Source organism: Lontra canadensis, unplaced genomic scaffold (assembly GCF_010015895.1).
Source record: "Lontra canadensis isolate GAN:19392208 unplaced genomic scaffold, GSC_riverotter_1.0 scaffold2, whole genome shotgun sequence".
Taxonomy (NCBI): domain Eukaryota; kingdom Metazoa; phylum Chordata; class Mammalia; order Carnivora; family Mustelidae; genus Lontra; species Lontra canadensis.
In genome coordinates, this window is record NW_022630996.1 from 38,531,961 (window position 1) to 38,559,230 (window position 27,270).

General features: G+C 46.3%; 2 protein-coding genes across 2 annotated transcripts in view; both read left to right on the plus strand.

The window, feature by feature from the left end:
• LOC116878621 lies at nucleotides 1-26,807 on the plus strand. The gene is made up of 3 exons (XM_032876292.1): nucleotides 1-8; nucleotides 3,488-4,069; nucleotides 26,720-26,807. The coding sequence occupies exons 1-3, from the start codon at nucleotides 1-3 to the stop codon at nucleotides 26,793-26,795; spliced, it is 666 nt and encodes a 221-aa protein (XP_032732183.1). The 3' UTR covers nucleotides 26,796-26,807.
• The window catches only part of NOD1 (nucleotide binding oligomerization domain containing 1), a 44,352-nt gene continuing 43,807 nt past the window's right edge, over nucleotides 26,726-27,270 (plus strand). Inside the window, exon 1 of the mRNA XM_032872337.1 lies at nucleotides 26,726-27,029. Within this exon, the coding sequence (XP_032728228.1) occupies nucleotides 26,829-27,029 (201 nt within the window). The 5' untranslated portion in view covers nucleotides 26,726-26,828. The remainder of the gene's footprint in view (nucleotides 27,030-27,270) is intronic.

The following is a 27,270-nucleotide window of genomic DNA, read 5'->3' on the forward strand; positions in this document are numbered from 1 at the left end:
ATGCAAAGGTAATTTAATGGAGTAATGAAGGGAAAATAACCTTTAACAGGTGGTGCTGGAGAAGCAGCTGGACACCCAGCCAACAACGACGAAAGAAAGAAAGAAAGAAAGAAAGAAAGAAAGAAAGAAAGAAAGAAAGAAAGAAAGAAAAATTAACCTTAACTCAAGTCTCCTACAAAATCTAACTTGAAATGGATCATGGACTTAAATGTCTGACATAAAACCATAAAACTTTTAGGGAGAAAAATCTTTGAAATATAGGGCTTGTCAAAGAGTTCTTAGATTTCATACAAAAGCATGATTCATATAAGGAAAATTTGATAAACTGGACTTCATCAAAATTAAACCCTCTGTTCTGTGAAGGATCCTATTAAAAGAAGCAAAGACAAGCTAGGAGTGGGAGAAAATATTTGCAAACCACATATCTGACAAAGGACTGGAATCTAGAATACATAAAGAATTCTCAAAACTGGATAGTAGAAAAGCAAACAATCCTTTTAGAAAATGAACAGATGTGAAGAGACATTTCACCCGAGAAGAGATAACAGATAGCAAATAAAGCACATGAAAAGATGTCCAACATCATTAGCAGATTAAAACCACAATGATATATCGCTATCAGGACGCACCTATCAGCGTGGCTAAAATAAGACATGTGACAACATCAAATGCTGATAAGGGTGCTATGAAGCCGGATCACTCACACATTGTTGCCAGGAATGTAAAATGTTACATCTACTCTAGAAAACAATTTGGCAGTTTCTTAAGAAACTAAACTTGTGGGGGCATCAGGGTGACTCAGTCTTTGGAGCATTGGACTCTTGGTTTTGGGTTAGGTCATGATCACATGGTCATGAGATGGAACACTGCATTGGGGGGAGGGGGGTCCTGTGCTCAGTGGGGAGTCTGCTTGAGGGGCAGAGGGAGAATCAGACTTTCCGTTGAGCAGGAAGCCCAATATAGGGATCAATCCCAGGACTCTGGGATCATGACCTGAGCCAATGTCAGTCGATTAACCAACTGAGCCACCCAGGGGCCCTTGATTTTTTATTTTGGCTCAGGTCCTGATCTCACTGTTGGGAGCCTGAACTCTGTGGGGCTGGGCACTGGGCATGGAGTCTGCTTAAGATTCTCTCTCTCGCTCTCCCTCTGCCCCTCCCCCACCTCTCTCCTTGTCTTAAAAAAGAGAAAAAAGAAGCAGCTAAACATGTAATTACGGTAAGCCCCAGCAGGTGCCCTCCTGGACACTGTTATGTTCACATATCAATCTGTATGTGAATATCTACAAGAGATTTCTTCATAATAGCCCCAAACTGGAAAAACTCAGATGTCCTTCAGCATGTGAATGGTCAAATAAATCATGGTGATCTGTGTGGTAATGCAATGAAATACTACTCAACAATAAAAGGGAATATATGTCATGACCTTGAATATCCAGGGAATTATGCTGAGTAAATAAAACCAATCCCCAAATGTTACATACATAGATCCTGTATGCTTCTATTTATATAACATTCTTCAAATGACAAATTATAGAAATGGGGGACAGATTAGTGGTTGCCAGTGACTAAAGGGGAAGCACTGTGGTATAAAAAGACGACATGAGGGATCTTGGTGATGATGGAAATGTTCTATATCTTGACTGTATCAGGGCCAACAGCCTGGTTGTGATCTTACGCTATGGTTCTGGAATATGTTCCCACTGGGAGAAATCTTGTTAAGGGTGAATGGATCCCTCTGCATTATTTCTTCCAGCTGCATGTGAATTTGTAATTATTGCAAAGAATTGAAGGAAAAATAAAAAATAACTGTGTATTTTTTTAAAGTGATGGAATTAGCAAAGAACAGGAGACTGTTCAAAATGACCAAGAAAACTAGAAATAGAACCAAAATTATTAGAAAGGAAAAACATTGTTAAAATTAAGAACTGGAGTGGATGCTGTATTGTTTCCTAGAGCCACTGGAACAAATTACCACAAATTTAGTTGTTGAAAACAACAAGAATTTATTTTCTGACATTTCATGACATGACATGTGCTAAAATCAAAGTGTCAATAAGACTGTTCCTATGGAGGCGCTATGGAAGAATCCATTTTGTTTCCTTTTCATCTTCTAGAAACGCCCTTAGTCCTTGGCTCAGAACCCTGTTCCTCCATCTTCGAAGCCAGCAACATCAGGCCAAATTCTTCTCTGCTTACCATCTTTTTGATTCTTCTTTTTCTGCCTCCCTCTTCCATGTATAAGGACCCCTCTGACTACATTGGACTCACCTGGTTAATCCACTATAATTTTCCCATTTTAAGGTTAGCTGATTAGCACCCTTAGTTCCATCTGCCACCTCCATCCTGCTTTTGCCATATTCACAGTTTCCAAGTATAGGCCATGGACATGGAAGGCGGCGGCACTGGGGGTGGGATGGGGTGTAGGTATTACTCTGCCTACCACAGATGGGTTAAAGAGCTGATTCAAATACTTGCAAAATATTGCTGAATGGAAAGACAGGAATGAGGAGGTTACTCGGAATGCAGCCAGAGAAACAGGAAATGGAAAATAGGAGAGTTTAAAAGCCATGAAAGATAAAATTCAGAATCCTAGGAGGAAAGAGAATTTTAAAAAAAGAGTATGTATGTATGTATGTATGTATTTATTTATTTAACAAAGACAGATCATAAGTAGGCAGAGAGGCAGAGGGAGGGGGAGCGGGGGTGGGGGGTGGGACAGGCTCCTTGCTGAGCAGGGAGCCCAGTGCGGGAGGGTGTGGTGGGGGGCTCAATCTCAGGAATCCCAGGACCCTGAGACCATGACCTGAGCTGAAGGCAGAGGCTTAACCCACTGAGCCACCCAGGCGCTCTGGAAAGAGAATTTTTGTAATTTTTCTGTCAGAGGTTAATATAAGGGTAAACTGAAAGAATTGTCTTCATTTTGGTGTTTACAAGTTGCCCTTTGTATCCCATCAATTTTACATTTGCAAAGTTTTACTTTTGAGTTATTAACGTACTTTCTCAGAAGGCAGACTTTGGTGGGAACTTAAATATTCAAGAGCATTTGTGGTTACAAGACTGAACGCATTTTAGTGTGAATGGCACCTTATAGAATCAGTATGCCTTGTGCAGACCTTCCCTTTTTAAACGTTAAAAATTAAAACGTTTAAAAATATTTTATTGGGGAAATTTATTAAAATTTATTTTATTGGGGAAATCACTGATTCATGTATACAGTATAAAATGTACACTGCCAAGAACAGATTTAAGAACAGGAAGAAAGCCTTAGATTTTTAAAAGTATAAATCGAAGTAAATGCTCTGTTGTAAAGTTTGATTACTTTGAGCTCCTTTTTAATCAGGAGCACGTGTCCCACTTTAACAAGTTGCACCGTGGCACCCACGCTCCGCCTCTGGTTGCAGGATCGGGGGTGGTACTTTTAAGGGGACTGGCTGGCCTGCTGGGCTTCAGGCCACCGTGGCCCAACTGGCGCCTTGAGTTCCCAGGCGTGTCACCCCTGAGCGAAGGCTATCGCCCGCTCACTGGGCCCTGCGCGGTGGTCGGTTGCTCGTGCTCAGGCGGGGAGTGCCCCTTGGGGCTTCCGGCCACTTTCCTCGCGCCTCGTCTCCCGACTGCCCGAGAGTCGGCGGCCCCAGCGCCGACCCCGCCTCGTCCGCCCGCACCCGCCTCCGCCCCTCGGCGCTGCCAGCCCAGGCGAGAGGGCACTACCGGCAATGCCCTCCCGGCCAGTTCCCGTTCCGGGCCGGGGCGCGGCCGCTCTTGCTCCCAGTCTCCCGCAGCTGCCAGTGCCGTGAGCTCCCTCGGCCTCGGCGCTGCCCCGGGCCTCGGCGCTCCTGGGTCCCCGCGCTCTCGGGCCTCGGCGCTCCTGGGTCCCCGCGCTCTCGGGCCTCGGCGCTCCTCGGTCCCCGCGCTCTCGGGCCTCGGCGCTCCTCGGTCCCCGCGCTCTCGGGCCTCGGCGCTCCTCGGTCCCCGCGCTCTCGGGCCTCGGCGCTCCTCGGTTCCCGCGCTCCGAACCTCCCCTCGCTCTGGTTCCCAGCTGCTGCGAGGTCTGCACACGTGGAGCCCAAGTAAGTTCCAGCGACTGGGGATGGTCGTACCGGGAAGAAGTTTCCTGGGGTCCTGGGCGCTGCTTGCGGGGAGGCGCAGAGAGGAGGGATCCTGTTTGTGGGCGGAATGCAATATTCCCCCTGGAAGAGCTCCGGGTGGGACAAGGAGGAGAAATGCAGTTTGAGGAATGCAGGAAAAGTTCAAACGGATCAACTTCGGCGTCTGCGGAATCACTGATCCCTCGTTGGGGGATTTCTAAATCCGGCCTGCAACTTAGAATGCCCCGTCCGCATCCCAGACCAATTACATCAGAATTCCTTGTGGTAGGACCCAGGCCTCTAGAGCGTTTGAACTCCCCAGGTGATTCCAGTATGCAGCCAGGGTTAGGAAAAAACAATCCCCAAATAAAGGATGGCTGCCAAGGAAGGAGGAAAGACCGCAGGCAGGGACGTTGATGGAGTCCAGCTGCAGACGGATCCCGCTGCACCCGTGTCCTGCGTGGTCTTGGGGACCCGGCAGCGGGCTTCCGTCCGGCTTTCTGAGCCGCAGAAAGGGGAATGAGACTGCTTGGCAGGGTGAATAGCGTGTTCAAAAGAACCTCGTGTATTCGCACAGTCTTTTGGCCCATTGTGAAAAACAAGGACTGCCGGATCCTTATGATTTCCCCCCTGGTTCTGCATTCCAGAAGATGACACCATTGCTGCATTGACATGAAATTGGGGGAAACCGTACACTCATGGCCTCAACAGCTTCTGGGTAATCTGCTTTAAGGGGGAGGCCCGGTGTGTTTGCCACAGGGTTTCCTTCTGAAAGCCTTCCATGTGGGAGGCAAAGGGTAATCCTACTGTGAATATGAGAGGATTGCATTTCCTAGGATGGACGCTTCCTCATCTGGGGGAAAGGGAGATGTTGGGGCCAAGTAGCTATAACCCCAGAAGCAAGGCCATTGGACAAGACACAGACTTCTACCGCGTGTGCAGGGCAGATTTAAAAAAAAAAAAAAAAAGTGTATTTGCAACAAACAACAGCCCAGAGGTAGAAGAAAGGACTTTTAAACGTTTTAAGAAGAGTACTTTTAATTTTTGGGGAGTGGAGAAAGAAGTTCAGCGCTTTGGAGTCTATCCAACCTGGACCCAAATTCAGATTCTGTCACTTCTGTGATATGTGCCCCTAGGTAAATTACCCGAAAACTGGGGATAAAAATAGTAACTCTGTCCTGGGAATAATATAGTTAAATGAGATAATGTGTAGCAAATGGCAGGTGCTCTGTGAGCTGTGGTTATTTGTGTCTGACATCTGTTTTCTTAATGCAGCCATGAAGGGGGTGGGGAGATACTTGTCCAAAAATTGTCTCCCTCAACATTCCGCTGTTCTTCTTCTGCCTTGCTAAAGGGAGGGTTTCTTTCCCCTTGGACCTCAGGCTGCTTTGAGGTCTGGAATCTCAAGCCAGCAGTTCCCCCCACCCTTTGCCCCCAGGGCTAATTGAGGGCTCTGGAATAGAGCTTTACTCCACACCAAGGGAATGAGTTTCTTGACAAAAGAAAGCAGTCCTTAATCTTGAGACTTTTCCACTCGGCTGCTGCAGAGACCAAAAAAATGGGCTCCTGAGAAAGCTGGGCTGTCTGTAGGGTTTCAGACACACTCGTGGGCACATACACGTGGCTCTCCTGCTGTCAGCGTCCCCATACAACACGCAGGCTGCTCCTGTTTTTCCTCTTGATTCTTGGCCTAGGGACAGTGAATTGTTTTTCAGTTACCAGGAACAGTCAGGAATTTTGGGAAGGGGAGCCCAGATCCTACAATGGTCATTGCCAACATCCTGGCTGGACCTTTCACCCTGGGACCTGCTCTGTGTGTCACCATCAGGATTGCTTACAGTAACAGAAGCACCGTTTAGACATCAGTAATATAAACAGTGATGTCGTGTAAAAATTAAGATCAAGTGTTTTCACAGTATATGTGCAATCGCTGATTTTTGCTTAAACATGCATATCAAATTCTTGTCTCTTTTTATCCGAAGAAAAGCGTTCAATCTTTCTTCAAACTCTAAGTCTAGGATTTGAGGTCTAAGTTACCAATTTATTTTACGATTCTCTTTTGGGAGGATTTTAGGCAAGATGAAATTAGAAAAGTCAAAAATTTCCTTGTGCTGAATTTTTGTCATGCAGAAGCTGTAGATATTTGGTTCTTTTCTAGAAGTCCTGGGCAAGGTCAAGTTGGGCAAAGTCCCACACAAAGGTCCTCCTTTCATCCATCCACAAAGTCTGAATTTGTTTGGAGGAAAAGTCTTTGATGCATCAAATGCTCATTGAGAGCAAGTGTTTTTTCCAAACTTGCCTCTTCTAGTAAGCAGTGAACAGTCACTGCCATTTCAATTAACTTATGGTTTTCACCCAGTGCTGTAAAGTGTGTCAAAGCAAGGCTTCCTGGCTGGAATTCTTATTCTTGTGTTTTATCTAGAATGGCCACAGACCAAACTGTGGGCAGAGCTTATGTCGCAGAGATGGTCAAGCTAGTCTCGCCACCACTCCTGCCTTTGCCCTGCCCCGACCTCTGATGCCAGCCACATCTGGGGGAATGACAGTCTGAGGGCATCCTGGTGCTCTAGTGCTGTCGCAGGGACCAGCTGCTGTAAAGCGAGCAAAGAAATTTTGTGCTGCACTTCATTAAAATCCAAAGGATAGTCTAGTAAACTGCCATTTTGGACTTTGTTAGGCCGGGTAGTCCTTTTCCTCTAAATTAGAGAAAACTATAGTTTAAAGGACTAATAAAGAGATCATCCTAAGGGCCCCAGTAATTGCAAAGTGAGCACCAGATTAGCTTCAGGTTTTAGTAGGTCCATATTTAATTCATTCATTATTCATTCATTCATTTAAAGTAGGCTCCGTGCCCAGCATGGAGCCTGGCATAGGGGCTTGAACATCCACTCCCAAGATCAAGACCTGAGCTAATATAAAGAGTGAGACCTTTGTTTTTTTTTTTTGTTTTTTTGTTTTAAGATTTTATTAGAATAAGAGAGAGAGAAAACACAAGCAGGGTGTCGGGGTAGAGGAAAAAGCAAACTCCTTGATGAGTAGGGAGCCCTACATGGGCCTGGATGCCGGGATCATGACCTGAGCCTAAGGCAGATGCTTAACTGACTGAGCCACCCAGGCGCCCTAGTATGTTGGTATTCTAATAAAACATAGTATTCTAATAAAACACTATATTGTTTCAGGATGTTGGTAGTTGCCCTCTTTCTGTGTCTTTGTCACCAGGCAGGTGAGGGAGGACAGTTGGGAGGATTGTAGATATTTTCAGAGCCACATGCGGCTGGGTAGGGCAGTCATGCATAGCTGGGGAAAATCCTTCGGCAGAAGAGCTGTGAGCGGATGACGATTTACTGGAAAAAAAGCAGTTGTGTTGTTCTAATTACCAAAAGGTTAATTTGTCTCATGACTAAGAACTCCCCGTGCTTGGTTTTAACACATCCCCCCAGTTGCTCCTTATGACCCCCAAACCAAACCTTCTAGAAGGAAGTTGGTGGAAAGCTAGGCTTTTCTTTGGGGATGTCCTTACTTCATACAGTTTGTGACAGTGGGCTCTTTCACTGGGATGGAGCCATTCATGGACCCCATTTATCAAGGAAGTGTTTTACAGTTAATAGGGATTCAGGCACATCGATGGTTTCAATTAGAGATATGACATCTGGAACAAATACGGACAGGCAGGACAGAAATGGAGAAAAACTATGGAACTCATAGCTCAAGCCCCTGCTTTATTCCTTAACTGTGTGACCTCAGCCAAGATATTGAACCTCTCCAACCCTGTGTCCTCCTTTGTCAAATAGTTACACGCAATCTTTCTTTACAGTGGTTTTGAGTATTTGATGAGGTAATGGATGTACAGTGCTTAGCACACCACCTGGCTTTCAGGAAATGGCAATTATTATGATACTGATGATGAAGATTGTTTGGGTTGGAGCACTGGTCTTTGCCCTGTTTGAGCTGTGTGGCTTTGGATAAGGTACCGAGCCTCAGTGTTTGTCTCTATAAAATGGGGAAAACTCTACCTACCTGATAGGATTGATTTGGGCTTGATGAAATGGTGATACACATGATTCAGTAGACCCTAAGTAGTGCTAACACTTACACAGATTTACTTACATGGATTTATTGTGCACAACCCTGATCCCCCAACCCTCTGGGCTAAGTATCATTTCCCCCATTTTACAGAGGAGATTGCTAAGGCACAATGAGATGAAATAAGTAGCGTGAAGTCAACAGATAGTAAACGCTGCACCTGGGATTTGAAGCAGGACCCTGTTACCACACCCCACCACCCCCAACCCCTGCAAGCAGAACTCCACGAGCGCCCCTCCCTCTGCTCCCCTCCTCTACTTCCCCATGAGCCCCTCCTGTCCTTGAGGAACTGTTTCTCACACAGGGCCCCAGCTCCCAGAGAACTGCCTGCTTATGAAGTGAAAGTGGGACTCCTTCCCCACCCCGGATCTGCAGCTTTTAAATCTCACCCATTGCTTCCGCCGGCAAAGCTGAGATCCACTGGGTGTGATGGGGCTTGGGAGGCCCTGACACTTGCCTGGACTGCTGTTCTTCGAATGGGTTATGGTGTTCATTTGGAGAAACCCGTCCTCTCCGTGCATGGAGATTGTTAGCCTGGGTGTGATAAAACCTGCCTTTCCTCAGACCGTTGTGCGGGGTACTTGGAGAGACAGAAACAAGGCCTGGAAGTTCCAGATGGAGCTGAGGTGGGCACAACAGTATTTAAAGGATATCCCGTTGAAAGTGCAGGGCCCGTTCCCAGTAGACTGCCTTTTCAGACGTTTCTTACTCGTCTTCCCTCTTCTGGCAATCTTCCAGATTCCCCAAATCTGGCCTGAGCCAGCACAGCATGGGCCGGGATAAGCAGGTTCTCCATCGAGGGCACTGTGGACGCTCTGGCCGTTCAGAGAATGAGGCGGCAGCTGTTTCTCTGGCCTTCCTCTGGGTGTGAAGTGCTTTGCTGGCCCGCCAGCCTGGTGTGGAGGGCTGTTAGAAAGCTCTTGGTAGCTCCTGGTTCCTTCTGGCTCATGGGGCCTTCAATTCTTCAACACATTAATTCAACAGATAATATCACAAGACCTTGCCAGTGCAAGGAGTCTCTGAAAATGTTTGGGAGACAGCAGTGAATGGAACTGACCCAGTGCCTGGCCAAAGGGAGTTCGCAGGCTAGCAGAGGAGGAAGGGGTGGGATATCCGTACATAGTTCGGGAACTGGGCTAAGTGCTGTAAGTGAAAACAACAGCATGTCAGGAGACAGAATATCAGAGCTGGACTAGGATTCAGGAAGTCTGGGATATGCCTTTCCAAGAAAAAGCCTTTCCGATCAGGACTTGGGATGAAAAGAAGTTAGAGCGTCCCAGACACAGAGAACGGCGTGTTTGAAGGCTCAGAGGCTGGAAAGCATCAGGTGTGCTGGTGAACGTGCAGAGAGACCTAAGAATGAACCGAACTCAGGCCAACCAGAGCCTTCTGGGCTGGAAAGGATTTGGGATTTTATTCTAAAAGACAGGCCTCGAGGAGATCGTCTCTCCCCCTGCCTTTTCTGTTCGTAATCTGCAAGAAAAAGATAATTAGCAACCCCTATTTGTTAAGCTTTATGAACCTTGTCTTAATGTGTGAGACAATTCTGGAGACAGAAATGATGGTTTTCAATATCTAGATGAATCAACGAAAGCTCAGTATAAAGTCAAAGAGGGCTGAGCCAGGAATCGGAGCACCAGTTCTGTGGTACTCTGGGGCCGATGTGTAAATGCATGTGGACCTCCTAGGCCCCAGCATCCTTCAGCAAGAGCCTCTGTGGGTGGGTGCTGGTGGATTCCAGTCCTTTCTAGCTCCTTAGGAACAGGAACAAAAGGCCTTGAAGAGCAGAGGCTCTTCAGGAGGGTGGTTGTCCGAGCATCCACGTCTGCAGGAGCAAAATGCTGGGAATCCCATCCCCCAGCCAAGGGCAGTTTTTCGTGCTGGACTGCTGTCCCTCTGGCTTTTGCCCAAAAGTCCTGAAAGAGGTGCCTTCTCCACCCTGTTCATCAAACAAGGAAAATGGCACACATTTAAAAGGCACAGGGTTTGGAAAAAAATTCTTCCTTTGGAGCTTTCAGGTCACAGAAAAAGCCTCCAAACCAGAAGGGGCCAAGACCTCACCATGGCATGCCAGCTTGCTTTGGGGGGTCTGCACTGTCCCTTCTCCATGTTCCTGTGATGCTGTCATCAGGTCACAGAGTGAGGGACCGTGGCAGGCCAGGTGTATTTCGGCTGGTGGGTGGGTCTGTTCCCTAAGATCAGGCACACTGGGTGAGGCCTCTGGAGGTCCCAGGCCCTGAGTGTTGCTGCCTCTTGGGTGAACTTGGCATCTCCCCAACCTCTCAGCACCCCTCAGGGCCACCATGCACACGTCCCAGATACCCTGTGTCTGGGCTCCAAGTAGATTTGTGTCCCGGGTGGTTCTGACTGTGGCTGCACATTCAAGTGGGGTGAGTAAGAGTCTCGAGCTAAGTGTTTTGGCCCGAAGTCAACAGTGTTTATTTACGCAAGGTCAAGTTTCAACTCAAGCCTCTGAGGTGACGAACATATTCTGTTCTGACAGAGTGCCTTTCCTTTGAGAATCCCCAGACACTTTCTGTGTTGGCTCACAATGCCATCTCCAGATGTCCTGGAGCTTCCGGAATGGATACCTTCTTCCGCCTACGGACTCAAACCCACTTACAGAGTTCCAGATCTGCGTCTCTGATTCGAGGCTCTGTTGGCTTTCTTTATTGAGCTATTTCTGTTCACTGGCCCCTCAGAGATGAATACCAAGCGGGGGCATTTTGGAACTTTGGTGTTCAAAACCTGGATAACACTAGGAAAATATCCATCAACACTTGCACATCAGCCCCATAAGGCATCATGGGGGACATTGTCACAAAGCATACGTGATTTTGTGCCGAAATTATGCATAGACAATGCCCTGAAGTTGCGAGCTGAGCTCTGATTGAAATTTTTAAGGCAGCAGATCATATAAATGCCTTCAAGCAAGAGCAAGTACTGGTGCCTGCAAATCTGAGTTTATCCGCTAATAAACTTAGCAAGTGACCTCCCCTAAGTGAGAGTGTGGACTCTGGAAATCCACAGTCATTCAGTGCATGTTAACAAAGCCCCATATCTAAGCTGGGCTTTGTGCCCGATTCACTCACTCCATTCCGTTCTCTGGCAGCCTCTGTGTTCTAGAGCTTCGGTGATGAACCAGATAGGCACCATCCCTCAGTCAGATGCTGGGCCTCAGGGTGAGCCAGACTGAAGTCCTAGCCTAGTCTCCCTTCTTGGCCGTGATAAGTGCTTACGGTGGGACCAGTGCTGTTCGGAGCACCGTGTGTGCGTGCGTGCATTGAACCCCCTCCGTGGTCTTAGGCCATGGGAGCTATTATTATCTGCACCTTGCAGGTAAGAAGACTGAAGCTCAGAAGGGTGGTGTGGTGTCCTTTGTCCAAATCACACAGCTGGTGATGCGAATCAGGTAAGCTGGGTTTAGAGTCTCGGCCCTTCCCTGTCAATCACTGTGAAGGGAGAAGTCAGGAAAGGGAAAACACCTCTGCTCCGAGAGAAATGGGAATGAAGTACTGTAGGAGTTCCCAGCAGGAACTGCTTGGGGGGGGGCAGGGTGAAGGGGCCTTCCCCTTCCCCATTTGGACAGGTGTCCGTCCCTGCTGGAGAGTGTGGTGGGGGAGGGGATGAGCTGCTGCAGCCCAGGCTGCTCTTCCGACCAGAAGTACACGGAAGAAGCATTTGCCTCCTTGCCAGGAGATCTGGGTTCTGGTTCTGGTTGACCCACCCTGCCCTGGGCCTCAGTTTCCTCATCTCTAAAATGGGGACATTGACCAACATTATGTTCCAGTTTGGAAGTCCGTGGTTCCAGCAGAGAAGGGAGGGGCTGGCTCTGCGTGCATTCCCCACAGGGTTTCTTGACCAGAAGGTTTGACTCTGAGGCCTGTGTCAGACATTTGACTTCCCAGAAGGTCCGGACAGTGTGATGGGATGTCTGCATTTCATCAGCGTCCCTCCCGTCCCAAGTGCTTACATCAGCTGGGGCTGCATTCCTTCCTTCGTAGGCAGTGATTCCGTGTCTGTATCTGGAATCCTGTGGCGCTTTCATAAGAAAGGAAGATAGAAACCCTAATAGATGGAAGGAGAGGAGGAGGGGGAGGAAGAGACGGGAGATTAGGAGACCCTGACTGACTTCTGCATCTGCTTTGAAATTCTGAGGGATTAAGGGCTTTCAGATACTTACAGTAAATGAGTGTTAATGGAGCTCAATCGCTTCAAAGAACTGTAGCCTCGTCCATCTGCTCCATTTTTCTCCAGAGACAACTGTCAGTAGTTTTCTGGTATGACAGAGGCAAACAGGAGTTGGCTTGTTTTCCAAGATTAGAAATTAAAAATAAAGAAGAAAAATGAAAAGCAACAACAGCAAACCCGAGAGAGAGACAGACAGACAGACAGACAGACATAGACCCATTAAAGAACGACAGCTTGTGCTTCTCTCCTGTCAGAAGCCTGGGAGCGTAACTGAACTCGTGTTTTTTGGATCATGCAGCAGGGAAAGTGGGAGCCAATTTGAGCTGACCCATTGTGTGTGTTCTCTGCGCCGCTCTACCGATCTTGTGTGGAAGTATGCGGGCACTCGCTTTCTGTGAGATTGCCATTAGGATGGGTGAGTCCTCCCACTTGTCATGCACCTTGAGTATCCAGGTGCTTCAAGCCAACACACACAGTATAATGATCTTCATCATTTTAAAACTGGTCTGAGGAGGCTGTAGATCCTAGTCACCAAAATGAATCTCAATCCAAGAGAGGAGAGATTTCCTTGAGGAAATCCAGATCTGACCCTCCCTGCTCATGGGCGTGGGGTTCAGGCTTTTCTAGGGCTTACCATCAGGTTGTCGGGGTCTATTCTGATTGATGTTTTATAATCCGGGTAATATCTCTGGAGTAGGCAGGGAATGGTGACTTCACTGAACTCCTCTTAAATCTGAATTCAATAAATAACTACCAGTTGTCTGTTACCTGACGTCAGTGACTGACCTCTGTCGTCCAGGTCTGTGGCAGTGAGAGTTTTAGACACCCATATTGTGCATGGCAACCTGGGGCTCTGCCGGAGATGGTGTTCACTGGTTAGACCTTCATGGTCAGAAAGAATATAAAATGATTTCATTGGTAATGATACCTTTTGGGTGGGAAGCAGATATTGGGTGGGAAAATGTGAGGTCCTTTTGGCATCGTCCATCAAAGTGAAAGTATCACTTGGAGTCAAAGCACTCCCCAGAAGGGACTTGAGCTGGTATTTTAAACTGTGTGGAGGTTTGTGCTACATGAAAGGAAGGGAAAAAGATTAGAGGAAATGAAGTATTTTGTAATCCTGGAGCATTTCTTCAATAAGGTATTGCTTGAGGTCCTAAGATTGAAAAAAAATCTACCTGAAAGTCAATTTTGCTGATTGTTTTGCTCTGTAATTTTTGTGTGAAGATTACTGATATTTTCACTTTAGATTCCTTCTTTCAAACCAGACTTAGTGGCGATACCGTGAGTGGACAGCCTCCTACCAAATGGAAGGCAAAATAAAACTGTTTCCACCCACAGACCTGTCAGCTTGACTGGGATATTTCACCAAACTAACAGGAGCATTTCATTTATTCACAGGTGTGCAGGAAGAATTCTATTATCCCATCTGAATTCGTTTGGTTTCAGCGAAGTGTCATTTCATTTCATGGGGACGGGGCCTTTCGGTCTGGGGGATGGCCTTTTTGAGTTGAAAGTCAGAGGTCCTTCAGACAAAGTGATTGCTGAGAATGTTTCACTGACCTGTCTCAAAACGGCCAGAGATGCTCTGATGAGTAACAAGGCTCTAAAGTGGAGCTCCTGGGTGGCTTAGTCAGTTTAGCATCTGACTTTTGGTTTCAGCTCGGGTTGTGATCTCAAGGTCATGGGATCAAGCCCCACATCAGGCCCCATGCTCAGCCTGGAGTTGCCTTGGGTTTCTCCCTCTCCCTTTGCCCCTCCCCACCACATGCATGCATGCGTGCGTACTCTCTCTCTAAAATAAATAAGTCTTTAAAAAAAATAAGATGAAAAGGCTCTAATGTAACTTTAAATTATGCAAGTGTATATTCTTTTTCTGAAAAGTTAAAACATTACAAATAAAGTACTATGAAATACTGATGCCCTCCTTCCCTGTCCAGAAGTAATCTCTATTCTCATAGAGTATGTCCTCTCCCAGGTAGTTTTCTTTGCATTTATGTTTATAGATGTATGCTAGTAGAAAATATAGTGTTTTGTGTGTCTCTAGGGCAGGGGATGTGAGCGAGTTATATAAATGTTACATCTCTATTTCTGTCAGCAACTTGCATTTTTCAAGGAATGCTATGTCTTGAAGATCATCCTGTGTTAGTACATACAGCTCCGTCATACTGTCTTTCGTCGCTGATGACAGTTCACACCTGACCGTCCTGACCGTCGTCGGGGTGACGGTGGCCAGGCTGAGATGCAGTGGTTCTGGGGCTGGTAGGATAACAGGGTGTGGGATTGCAGCAAGCAGATGCAGCCGCCTTAGCCCCAATCAAGAGTATGCATGACTTCTTTGTGTGTCTTTCCCCCCCTTTAATACATTAGTATTTTTTAAATAAGTGACTGTGAGCCAGAGGCAAGCAGAGAATGGTGTGTTATTTTAATTAAACTCTTAATAACTGGAGTCGATGTTATGGTTCCCAAAAAATGACTATAGCGGCTTATCTTGGCTTATCTTTACTAGAGGTGGTCTTTAATGTCACAGGATTTTGCCTTAGAGAAACTGGTGTGTCGTGAAGGGAGGGCGAGGGTCGTGGTGTGCCTCCTCTCCACCTCCAGCCAGCTGTCTGTCCTGTGACAACTCACTGCACCCCACTGGACCTCAGTTTCCTAACGTGCTGTATCCTTTTCTTGCCCAAAAGCATGGTATCTGTCAGGCTGGGCTCGGTTAGAGGTAATCCCCAGATCTCAGCAGCTCAGACCACAGAGGTCTGTGTCTTGCTCGCACTGTGCCCATCCTTACTGCCATGACTTCCGGGCCCAGGCGGACGGAGCAGCTGCCATCTTGAAGGAGCTGGTCAGAGCGTCAGAGGAAGACGAGTGGTAGGCTGACACCCGCTGCCCCGAGGCCGGGAGCTTCCCGCCCAGAGTAACTCCTTCCACTTCTGTTCACATTTCGTGAGTCCAAGCAAGGGACTTCAAAGGGAAACAGAAGTGTAACCCTGCCTTGTACCTAGGAAGAGAGTCCAAACTGTTTGGTTTTAAAAGATTTTATTTATTTATTTATAAAAAAAATTTTATTTATTTTTGTGAGAGAGAGCGAGTGAGCACGAGCGGGGGTGAAGGGCAGAGGGAGAAGCAGACTCCTCCCAGAGCAGGGAGCCTGACAGGAGGCTCGATCCCAGGACCCTGGGATCATGACCCGAGTGGAAGGCAGATGCTTAAGCGACTGAGCCACCCAGGTGCCCTAAAGATTTCATTTTTAATCAATCTCTACACCCAACGTGAGGCTTGAACTCACGACCCCGACATGAGGAGTCATGTTCTGCTGACAGAACCAGCCAGCCGCCCACGAGTCCAAACTAGTGAGCCACCTACTTCTGTCACTGTGCTGTTTTGCGAGGAAGCAGGAGGCAAGTCTGAAACTGTTCCATGGTCCGTGAAATCCTATCCCATCCGCTGATCCTCCCTCTCTACGTATAAAACCATTGACCTTTTTGTTCCTGTAGCCTCCCAGGTTTCCAGAGAGCAGGAGCCTGTTTGGGAAACTCCCATTTCGATAAATGAACAGAAGTTGGCAGTAGGGGGACCGGGGAGGGTGGTGGCAGGTGGCAAGGGGGGGGGTCAGCCTAAGTGCAGAGGCTCGGAGCCCTGGCAGGGTTCCAGAGCACCTGGTGCCAGCCAAGCTGGCTTTGTTTTTGCTCGTGTTTGTCTTTGTTTCTGGTCTCCATGTGGCAAGCGTCCGCAGCAGAAATGCTTGCAGAATGGCCTAATGGCCTGACTGCTCAGGGGTCACCCTTGGGAACGCTCTGGGCTATAACGCTGTTAGCCTCTGCTGCCTTGTTCAGGAATGCCTGAGGGACTAGGCCTCAGGTCTGTTAAGGATCTTGTATTGCAACACCAATTTGTGGAAAGCTGTGTCCTTTACTCTGAAATTGCTCTCTTTCAGGCCCAGGATGAATGATGATTCCCAGCCACTGGGGGTCTAAGAAAAGAGAGAAATCATGAGGTCATTATAGAGGACGGGAGATGATTTTCTTGAGGTTGTTGTTCTTGATCTAGGCCATGTCAGTAGGGATGGAAGCCAGATTCTCTCTGCTCATCCTGGGGGTTGACATTCATAGCTATACTCTGGGCTGGGTGACCTCTGCACCCCGGCTTTGCTGGGTGATTCTGCACAGAGCAGAGCTGCTGCTGAGCGGACGCGTTTACCAGCATCTAACTCGGTGTCTCAGAGATAACACTGAGGCTCTCTCTGTTCAGAGGTTTATTATAAAGATGTACGGGAGAAGGGGTGGCACCCTTGGGTGGCCGAGGAGACTGGGTCCCTCAACAACGGGCTACCTGGACCAGGCACTTGTGTGCTGGGGTTTATTGGGACTCAGGGCATCTCACATTCTAAGCAAATGACGCTGAGGTCTCCACTCTCGGGCAGGCCTGCTCCTAAGAGACAGGGGCTCTAAGCACTAGTCCTGGTCACCTCAGCCACAGAGGGCTCCGGCTGGGCAGAAGGAAGCCCGGTGGGGAGATGCAGCCTGGTGTTCTGGCTTCGTTGCTCTCTTGGTGCGCTCACCACACTTGAAATCTCTTGCTCTTGGGACGCCTGGGTGGCTCAGTTGGTTAAGCAGCTGCCTTCGGCTCAGGTCATGATCCCAGCGTCCTGGGATCGAGTCCCACATCGGGCTCCTTGCTCATCAGGGAGCCTGCTTCTCCCTCTGCCTCTGCCTGCCATTCTGTCTGCCTGTGCTCGCTCTCTCTCCCTCTCCCTCTCTGACAAATAAATAAATAAAATCTTTAAAAAAAAAAAAAAGAAATCTCTTGCTCTGTCCATCTGTCCTGCCAGATTATAAACTCTGTGACTTTTGGAAGATCGTTAACCTCGTGTGCCTCCATTTCCTCATTTGTAAGTCAGCAGTAACAATGACCTCTGCCACCTAGTGTTGTCCCTAAGAACTGAGTGAGGTAATAGAGAGGATTAAATCAGATGATCATTACTGAGTATTTACTTGATGCCCAGTCCAGGCACTTTGAATTTGAACTAAGCTTCCCAGCAACACTTTGAGACCGGGACTGTCCCTGTGAAGAAACTGAGACACAGAGAGGCTGGCTAACTTGCTGACAAGCGCTGGGCCCCTCAGCCTGGCTGGCTCCAGAGACCACCTCTAGCCCTGCATTACTGTATCTCTCACAGGGAGTGGAAAGCATTAGCTGTATGCAGGGCCCCCAGTAAAGGGCTCACTCAGTGTTAGTGACGATCCTTCTGGATCCTGCTGGGGCCACCTCGCAGAGGAGGTCTTGACACCAGACCTCTGCAGAAGGACGCAGGAGGCCAGCCTCCTGGAGTCTTCCCAGTGCCCCACCCCCCACCCTGTCCCCCGTGGTCCTCCCGTGGGTCCTGTCGGTGATAGCACATTGTCCTGCTGACTGGACTGGCTTCAGAAGGGGGCAGCTGGATTTGCAGAGGGGGTTCAGGCAGCCAGGCTGACCCAGGCCAGGGACGGTGTTGCCACTGTGCGTCATCCTCGATCCTCCCGTTTGGCAAGTAGAATTTCTCAGAGGGCTTTAAAAGATCAAAGAGTGGCAGGTGGTTCTTACTCTCCTTTATAAAATAAAAACCCAGTACAAAAAGTGTCTGTCAGGAACTAGCTTCTGCAACTCCAAAGAGGACCTTGCCAGTTACCTAGAAACAAGGGAATGGTAAGGGTATAGCAGATGTATATGGTGTGATTGCCAGCAAGCCAAAGATCAGTGTAGGCATAACTGTACATAGAGAAAAACAGAAAGGGAACACTCCAGAATGGTAACAGCATTTCCTGACGTTTCCACAGTAAACGGATAAATTGCTTTTATACTTGAGGGAAGTTATTAAAACATAAAAAGACACATCTATGGAGATGAACATCTTCATAAAGTGCTTTTTATCTTAGCATCTCCATTACAAAGAATGAACATTTACTTTCAGGGTCCCTGGGGATAGTGGAGAAGGAAGAAAGCAGCACGGGGCAAAATCCTTTAGAAAGTGAAACTGAGTGTGGGGGAAGGCCCTACCAAGGTGCTAGGACTGAAAGGGGAACAGGAGTCGGTCAGTCTCGGCATAGGAGCCCCAGTTGCTCTGTTCCCAGATGGGACTCCTTTCTAAGTGAATCCTTTGCCCCATGTGCCCCTGTGAGCTCTTCACAAGCATTCTGACCATGGGTCAACCACAGCGCCCCACTCAGCTCCACCGCCCCCCCCACCCGGCTACCTACATACTTCTGGCTAATGCAGATCTCCCACCATTTTTGGGTTCCAAGTTCACCTTAGGCAGAAGTCTTTGCTTGGTCTCCTCCGTTTTCCAGTTGTTTTGTTCTCCTTGCATTTGGTGTCCTGCCAGGTTTCTGTTGATGTTGACTGCCTTGTCTGTGTGCCCCCTGGTGGCAGGGGGACAGTGGCCTTTATGAACAAGGGGTATAAATGAACAAACGAATGATGCTCAGGTCTCGGCTCTCGGGCAGGCCTACTCCCCTTCACCATGCTCTTCAGCCGGGAGGGCGCCCATAAGACTGTCTTGCAGTGGTGCTCCCTGGAAGGTGTGGCTTCATACTACAGCCCACCTACTTCCCCTCCAACTTCTCCTGGCAGCTGGCCAGCGAAGGAGAAGGTGGGGGCAGCCAGAGGACACAGGGACCTGCACTGACCATGTGCTTGTTCTAAATAAATTCCTGATCTGAGAGGAAAAGCTCTCAGTTTTGCACCATGGAGTACGATGTTCCCTGCAGGGTTTTCATATATGGCCTTTATTATGTTGACATATGTTCCCTCCAAACCCATTTTGTTGAGAGAAATTTTTTTGGAGGGGGAGGAAAATGGGCGGGGGAGGGGCAGAGGGAGAGAGAGAGAGAGTCTTAAGCACACTTAAGCAGGCTCCATGCCGAGTGTGGAGCCAGATGCAGGTCTTGATCATGACCTGAGCTGAAATCAAGAGTTGGACCCTTAACTGATTGAGCCACCCAGGCACACCTGTTTTTCTTTTCCTTTTTCCTTAAGGATTTTCTTTATTTATTTGAGAGAGAGTGCACAAGCAGGGGGAGCAGCAGGCAGTGGGAGAAGCAGACTCCCCACTGAGCAGGGAGCCTGATGTGGATCTCAATCCCAGGACCCTGGGATCCTGACCTGAGCAGAAGGCAGATGCTTAACTGACTGAGCCACCCAGGTGCCCCTATTTTTCTTTTCTAATGTATGCATAGAAGTCTATAAGTTTCTATGGTTTCTTTAACTATATCCCACAAATGTTGATATGTTGTATTTTCACTATTGTACAGTTCAAAATATTTTCTAACTTCTATTTCTTCTTTGACCAGTTGTTTGGGGATTTTCTAGGTATCTTTTTTTAAATTATTTTAAAAGATTTTATTTATTTATTTGACAGAGATCACAAGTAGGCAGAGAGGCAGGGAGAGAGAGAAGAGAAATGAGGCTCCCTGCTGAGCAGAGAGCCCGATGCGGGGCTCGATCCCAGGACCCTGGGATCATGACCTGAGCTGAAGGCAGAGTTTTTAACCCAGCCACCCAGGCGCCCCCCCTTTTATTTTTTATTTCTGCTTGATTCTACTATGGTCAGAGAATATATTCTGAATTATTTCAGTCCTTTAAAATGTGTTAAGAGGGGCGCCTGGGTGGCTCAGTAGTTAAGAGTCTGCCTTCGGCACAGGTCACCATCCCCAGATTTTGGGATCAAGCCCCACATTAGTCTCCCTGCTCAGCGGGAGGCCTGCTTCTCCCTATCCTACTCCCCCTGCTTGCGTTCCCTCTCTCACTATCTCTCTCTCTGTCAAATAAATAAATAAAATGCTTTTAAAAATGTGTTAAGAACTTATGTTATTTCAGTTTGGACTAATATTACACATGCACTTAAAATGCTAGGCATTCTGTTGCTGTTGGGTTTGTGTTCTATAGATGTCAGTTGGGAGAATTGTTATTCTGTTCAGATTCTCCATATCGTTACCATTTGCTAATTCTTTGTTCTTTTTGTTCTTTTAGTTACTCTGAGTCATGTATTAACCCCCTCCCCCATTGTGATTGTGGATTTATCTAGTTCTCTTATGATTGTCAATTTTTGCTTTGTTTTGACAATGTTATTAGGTGCATACAAACTAAAATATTTGAATCATCTTATAGGATTGATCATTTTATCATTCTGAAATGTTTTTCTCTCTACTAACATTTCTGCCCTTAAATTCTTTATTTTTAATATAGCTATGCCAGCTTTGCTTTTTTTGGTGAGGGCATACCTTATATTTCTTTTCCTTTTGGGGGAAATGAATGAATGGATGAAACCCCATCATTTTACTTAAGCTCTGTCTCTCTAGGCAACACGTAGTATTCTTCTATCAAGTCTGCCAAGCTAAGTGTTATAATTGGAGCATTTAGTACATTTACATGTAATGGAATTATTAATACCTTTGGATTTATATCTGTTGTCTGGTTTCTGTGTGTCTTGGCTTTTTTTTTTTAACCTTTTTTTTTTAACCTTATCTCACTGTCTTTTTATAGAATTAAGTGTATTTATTATTCCATTTCCTTCTTCTATTGTCTTATATATGTTTCTTTTACTGTTTTTTTAGTGGAAATCTTAGAGATAATAATCTGACCTTTGAATTATTACTGTCTAAAACAAAGTAATACTGGGTCATCCGGCTGGCTCAGTCACTGGAACATGTGACTCAATCTCAAGGTCATGGGTTCAAGTCCCATGCTGGGCATAGAACTTACTTAAAAGAACAAATAAAATAAAACAAAGTCATATTTTTGCCTAGAACCAGAAAGTGCTTTGAGCTTAGAACACTTTAAGTCCATTTATTCCCCTCCACCTTTTTTTTAAAGATTTTATTCATTTATTTGACAGAGATCACAAGTAGGCAGAGAGGCAGGCAGAGAAAGAGGAAGGGAAGCAGTCTCCCCGCTGAGCAGAGAGCCCGATGTGGGACTCAATCCCAGGACGCTGAGATCGTGACCTGAGCCAAAGGCAGCGGCTTAACCCACTGAGCCACCCAGGCGCCCCTCACCTCCACCTTTTGAGTTATTACTGTTACACATGCTAATTCTGCGTATATTTTAGATTCAACAAGATATCAGTATTGTTTTGTTCAGTCAATACACATTTCTATTTACTCACATTAAACTTTCTGTTGCTCTCATTTTGTTTTTGTCTTAGGATCATTTTTCTTCTACCTGAAAAACTCCTTTCTATATACGTACGCATTATATGTGACCTATATATAGCACTTCAGTCAAGATGAAGAGTATTTCTATCTCCCCAGAACTTTCTCTTATCTCCCTATGGAGTCTGTTTCTCCTGTCTTCTCCCTCCCCCACCCCAGGAAACCACTGTTCTGATTTCAGGGTCAGATTTCTAGAATTATATGAATGGAATCATATATTATGTACTCTCTTGAGTCTTGTTTCTCTTATGCAGCATAATATCTGTGATATTCATGTTGTATTTCCTTCATATTTCTTATCAAAGAGTGCTCTACTGTATGAATGTACCCCAATTTGTTGATCAGTTCACCTATCGTTGGCCTCTGTAGAAGTCGTGAACTACTGTATCACAACTAGAAGTAGAAGAAACTTGTTTAAAAAAACAACCAAATTTTCAGAACCTCTGAATCTTTTCAGAAGGCGGATTTCTAGAACAGGAAATATTTGCAGAAGGCAGATTTCTAGAATGGGAAGCTACAAAATCAAACTTTTCACAGGCTCTTGATACATACTGTTAAATGGGGTCCCAGATGGTCTTCTCCAGGATATAGCCCTACCCATGGTGTACGAAAGTCCTTGTCTCACAATACCATCAATGGCATTTTTGACAAAGATTCTTTGACAAGAAATTGTTCTTTTTAATCTTTTCAAGTGTGCAAAGCTTGAATTTATTATCTAATAGTTGAAAGTAATTGTATGCTGACTATAAACCAGTAGGTGCCATACTTCTTTCCTTCCTGACTTCACAGAACAGTCTGTGATCTCACCTCTTTAACTGCCTGCCTCATTGACTTTCTGAGAAACTAATCTGAAAAGCTAATTCAGAGTCCTTCCTGGCATTGGTCTGCTAGATGGTGCTGGGGACAGGGCAGGAGCTCCGATGTCTTCCTGCTGCAGCTTCCAGTGGTGGCTCAGGAGCTACACGGTCCGACACAGTAGCCACTGGCCACAGGTGGCTTTTGAGCCCTTGATGTGTGGTTAGTCCAAACTGAGATGTGCTGTTAAGTGTAAAATGCACACCGGATTTCAGAGCCTTAGTATGAAAAAAATGAATATAAGATGTTTCACTTAGTTCTATACTCTTTACATATTGAAGTAAGATATTTAATTTATGGGTTAAATGAAACATGAAAAAAATTTTCATTTATTTTTACTTTTACTAATGTGGCTACTAGGAAATCTTGGATTACACGCATAACTTGCATTTTCTTTTCTTTTTTTTTTTTTAGATTTTATTTATTTATTTGAGAGAGAGCAAGAATGAGCAGGGAGAGGAGCAAAGGGAGGGCGAGAGAGAAGCAGACTCTCCACTGAGCAGGGAGCCTGATGTGGGGCTCAATCCCAGGACCCTGGGATCATGACCTGAGCTAAAGGCAGATGCTTAACGACTGAGCCACCCAGGTGCTCCCTGCATTTTATTTCTATTCAACAATGTGTTCTATAGTCTTACAGAGACTCTCTCTCTCCTGTCTCTACTTCTTTTTTCTTTAGAATGCCTGCCCTCTGGCTTTGTTTTCTTCAGAGAAGCTTCCCTGAGCCTTTTTTGGAGGCTCTGCAGACTTTATATTTAGTTCAGAGGATCGAATTGCAAGATGGAATCTGGGCACAGATCTCCATAAGGAGCCTAAGGTGGTGGATTGAGCCTGAGATTTGTTACCTGGGAACTAAACTTCTCTGAGGGCAGATCAGAAAGCCGGGAAGAAGAGGAGGGGTTGGGGGTACCATCTGACCCCTCAGCTCCCAACGGTCTCCCTGACCTGAACACCAGTAAGCTGTACCCTTACTTGCCTTTGTCTCAAGAGAAGGCTTTAGGTGGTAGACCAGTCCTCCCCTGACCTTTTCTGCTTCATTTCTCTGCTTTATCATCTTCTTTCAATCTGTGATGGGTCTTGTTTTCTGGCCATCTTCATTGGCTTAATGGGTTTTTTTTTGGCTGTTTCCTGGCCCTTCCTCACCAGGATCCCCACCTTCAGTCCTCTCCACTCTACACCACTGCCTTGTGAGAGCCCCGTCACTGGAGCAGGTCCAGCTCACCAAACCTGATTTTGGCCCAGCGTTGGCCTTCTGTTTGCCTGGACATGACAACTTGACCGTCTTCACTAGCTAGACCTACCTTTTATCAGGTGAAGACTGTAATGGAGCCCCTGTCAGGGCCAGGAAATCCCTGGCTCTGTTTGGTATTATGGTAACCAGATGTCCATGAAGTGAATTTCTCTACGGTGCCCCAGGATGTAGATTTGATCTACCCTAGGATTCTATTTACTGGGCCAGGTTCAGCTTTCTGTTTCCTCTTCCATCATCCATACCTTAAGTTCCTGCGGAATTGAGTGAATTCTGCAAGTCTGATTAAATCTCAAACTGGGACTTTGGAAACTATAGAGCAACAGCCTCCTTGCCAGTAGGCTGGCGTGCGATTTGTTGCTCTGCTTAGGTAGCTGTAAATCGGGAGACGGAAGTTTCTGCCTTGGATGACAAGAGCTGGAGATGTCTGCGAGGTTACCATGGGCAGGCAGAGGGCGAAATCACTGATTTTTGTGGGAGTCACAGGCTCGGAAGAGATGAGCTGTGAGTAAAACAGGATGGACGTGGATTAGGTTTGAACAGATGAAACAAAACCCCCATTCCAAGCTTTCTTCCTGCTCAGCAGCCGTGCCTGCAAGACACGGACTCGTGAAGTAGGCGGGCAGTTCCCTTTCTAGTTCTTGCAGATGAAGGATCAATGCAAAGAAAGTCTCGGTTTTGTGCTACTATGTCTTTAACACCCTCAGATGCTTCTGTGAACAAACAGGCCTCAGACCTTGGATCTTCCCAGGCAGTGCTGTTGAGGTGGGATACAATAGCAGGGTTTTATTTCCAGTGAATTTACTTTGGTGTTGCTTTCTATTTATTAAAAATGATGGGCAAAATAATATTTCCTTAAAAATTAATCTGAGTTTTAAAAATAGTCCATTTATGGGGACTAAGGGGGTACAGTTGCTGTGATGGGCATGGGTAACATACAGAATTGCTGAACCACTGCAGTGTCTCCTTGAAACGAATATAACCTTGTGTGTTAACTATACTGCAACTGAAACAAATGAAAAAACAAAAATAAATAAAACAGTCCACCTAAAGCACAAAGTAAAGCAAATAAAGTACAGGTAGGACTCAATTATGGCCAAAAAATATATGTGAACATGTTGCCCAAGTGACATTTAGAAAACATTGTCCTAAAGGAGGAAGGTACAGAGAAGACCAACATCCTAGAGTTCTGGATTTAAAACTATCCCATCATCAATTTCTTTTATTCATTTACTATAAATTACAGTAGTATTTTCAGAGAAAACTCTTTTTTTTTTTTCCGATTTTGCAGATTCCAGAAAGAAATTGGAAATTGAAGATTTCAGAAGAGGAAGTTGTTTTAAAATATTTTTATTTACTTCAAAGAATAATGCTGAAAAGTTAAAAGTATCATTAACCTTAATTTAAATTTAATATTATCCACTGGTAGCCCTTCAGGGAACCAGTTTTCTAAAGCGTTGGATTCTAAAATAGGTCATATAATTGACCCCAGTGGAAAAGGCTGAATTAACATCTAAGAGGCAAACATGCGTCTAGTAATAGTAACTAAGCAGTCATTTCCATCCCTGAAAGTTCTTCCCGGTAAGGATGTCTTGCCTTCTTCTTGCTTAGAATGTTAAATTGTATTGTCTCTTGCTCGGTCATTCAGGTTATAAAAGGAAAGTAATTGTGTGGGGTCCCACTGAGAAATTTCTGTAAGACTTGCAATGTTTAGCAATGGATAGATTTAAAAAGGGAAAAATGGATGTGTGCAAAAGACCAGGAGACTCATGTGTGACTTGGGAAAATTCCAGAACCTGTGGACTTGACTATTAACAGATGTGGGCTTTTAAGAGCTCATGACAGTAAGGACACTGACAGGGTTTAGAAGTCTATCATTTTGGGGGCAGTGGGGCTCAACAAAAAAGTTTAAAAACTATCTCTCTGGGGTGTGTGAATTTTCCTACCAAAATGAGGGACAAAGTGGCCAGTTCAAGGCCTTTCTACTTCCAAGATAATGACCCATTTAATATACAGAAGGATGAGTGGAGAAGTTGCTGAAGGATCTTAATGGTACAAGAAAGGACATCAGTGCGATTTGGGGGTAGTGCAGATGAACTCAAGTTAGTTCTTAATACCCAAATAAAATGGCTTGGGTCCCCGTTTCTACCTAGACAGGAAGTTCAGCAGGTACATGAGGTTTTCAAGGATTTCCAGGAAGATGGCTTTTCCTCATCATGGGCCACTTGGAAGTCCACATCCTCTTCCCTCCTGCCCTCCCTCTGTCCTGCTTCATTCCACACGTGGCATTGTTCCTCCTAAATTCCCCAGGGTCTAAGTATATGGCAGACTTTGCTGGAGGTGTGAGGATAGCTGTGAGGGGCATAGGACAGCTACAGCACAACCCGGAACGGGCAAGAGTGACAGAAACGTCCCTGTTCCCAGGTTCCTGGGCTCTGGCTACCACAGGAGACTTCTTGCTGAACTGTCTCCCTCCTCAGGCCATTTTGGGCTCAGACCCTCTCTCCCACCAAGTCTCAATTCCCCCACAACCAACCGTGGTTTCTCTGCTCCCAATTTTGGATGTGCCCAGTTTCTTCTTATGGAAGATAATATACCTTTATCTCTATCCCAGGCTGGGATTAAGATACACTTTTATTTTTTATTATTTAAAAGATAATAAGTTTTGCTGTATGAAAGGGTTGTCTACCTCTGGCCACCCTCCACCGTCCCTAGGCATGTAACCCACAAGCAGAAACAATTCAGTTATGATTTTTTCTTTACTATGTCTCAGATCACCACCTTTTTTTATATTTTTTAAATTTTTTGTTTTAGAATGAACAAGGTGCACATGGGTGGAGGGGGAGAGGGAGAGAGAGACTCTCAAGCCAACTCCATTGTAAGTGCAGAGCCCGAAGTGGGGCTCGATATCACGATGGTGAGATCATGACCTGAGCTAAAGTCAAGAGTCTCATGCTTAACTGACTGAGTGATGACTCCTCCTGCTTGAAGTACATAAATTCCAGGACCAAAGGGGTTGGGAGAGCTTTCCCATGGCGTTTGCTTCCTTGGTGATTTTGTTTGTCTCTTCAGGGGCAGCATGAGAGTGAGGTGGGCGTCCTGGCTCCTGATTGGCCTCTGCCAGGAAGACATCTGTAGCCAAAGATGAGTTTGGGCAAAGTAGTCGCTTGTTCCTTTAGCCATGGAAAAGCAGAGCCACAGTGAGGCGGGAGTAATCTCATCTGAGTCTCACTCCCATGTTAAATTGTTGAAAATCCATCGGGAACTTCTGGTCACCCACATCCGCAACACCCAGTGTCTGGTGGACAACTTGCTGAAGAATGACTACTTCTCTTCTGAAGATGCGGAGATCGTGGGTGCCTGCCCCACACAGCCCGACAAGGTGCCGATGACAGGGGCTGGCCTTGGCGGGCTGTGTGTCTTGGTTGCTGGAAGGGGTTTCTCCCGGGGACCCTGAGTGAGGACCTCTGGGCATTGAACACATTGGCGGGATTTCCCATTGGGGTCATTTATAGGACAGACACCTGAGTCATCAGCTTATGACACAATTGCATATTCTACTTCTGTGTTCGCGTGGAAAGCAGACTCCGCTTACCTCGCTGCTCTCCTTGCTAGGTATATCG

What these genes read in the sequence shown, in the direction of transcription:
- LOC116878621 (XM_032876292.1), top strand. An exon ending in TCTGCACACGTGGAGCCCAA is followed by an intron (nt 4,070 to 26,719) that starts GTAAGTTCCAGC and finishes TTGTCTCTTCAG; the next exon opens with GGGCAGCATGAGAGTGAGGT.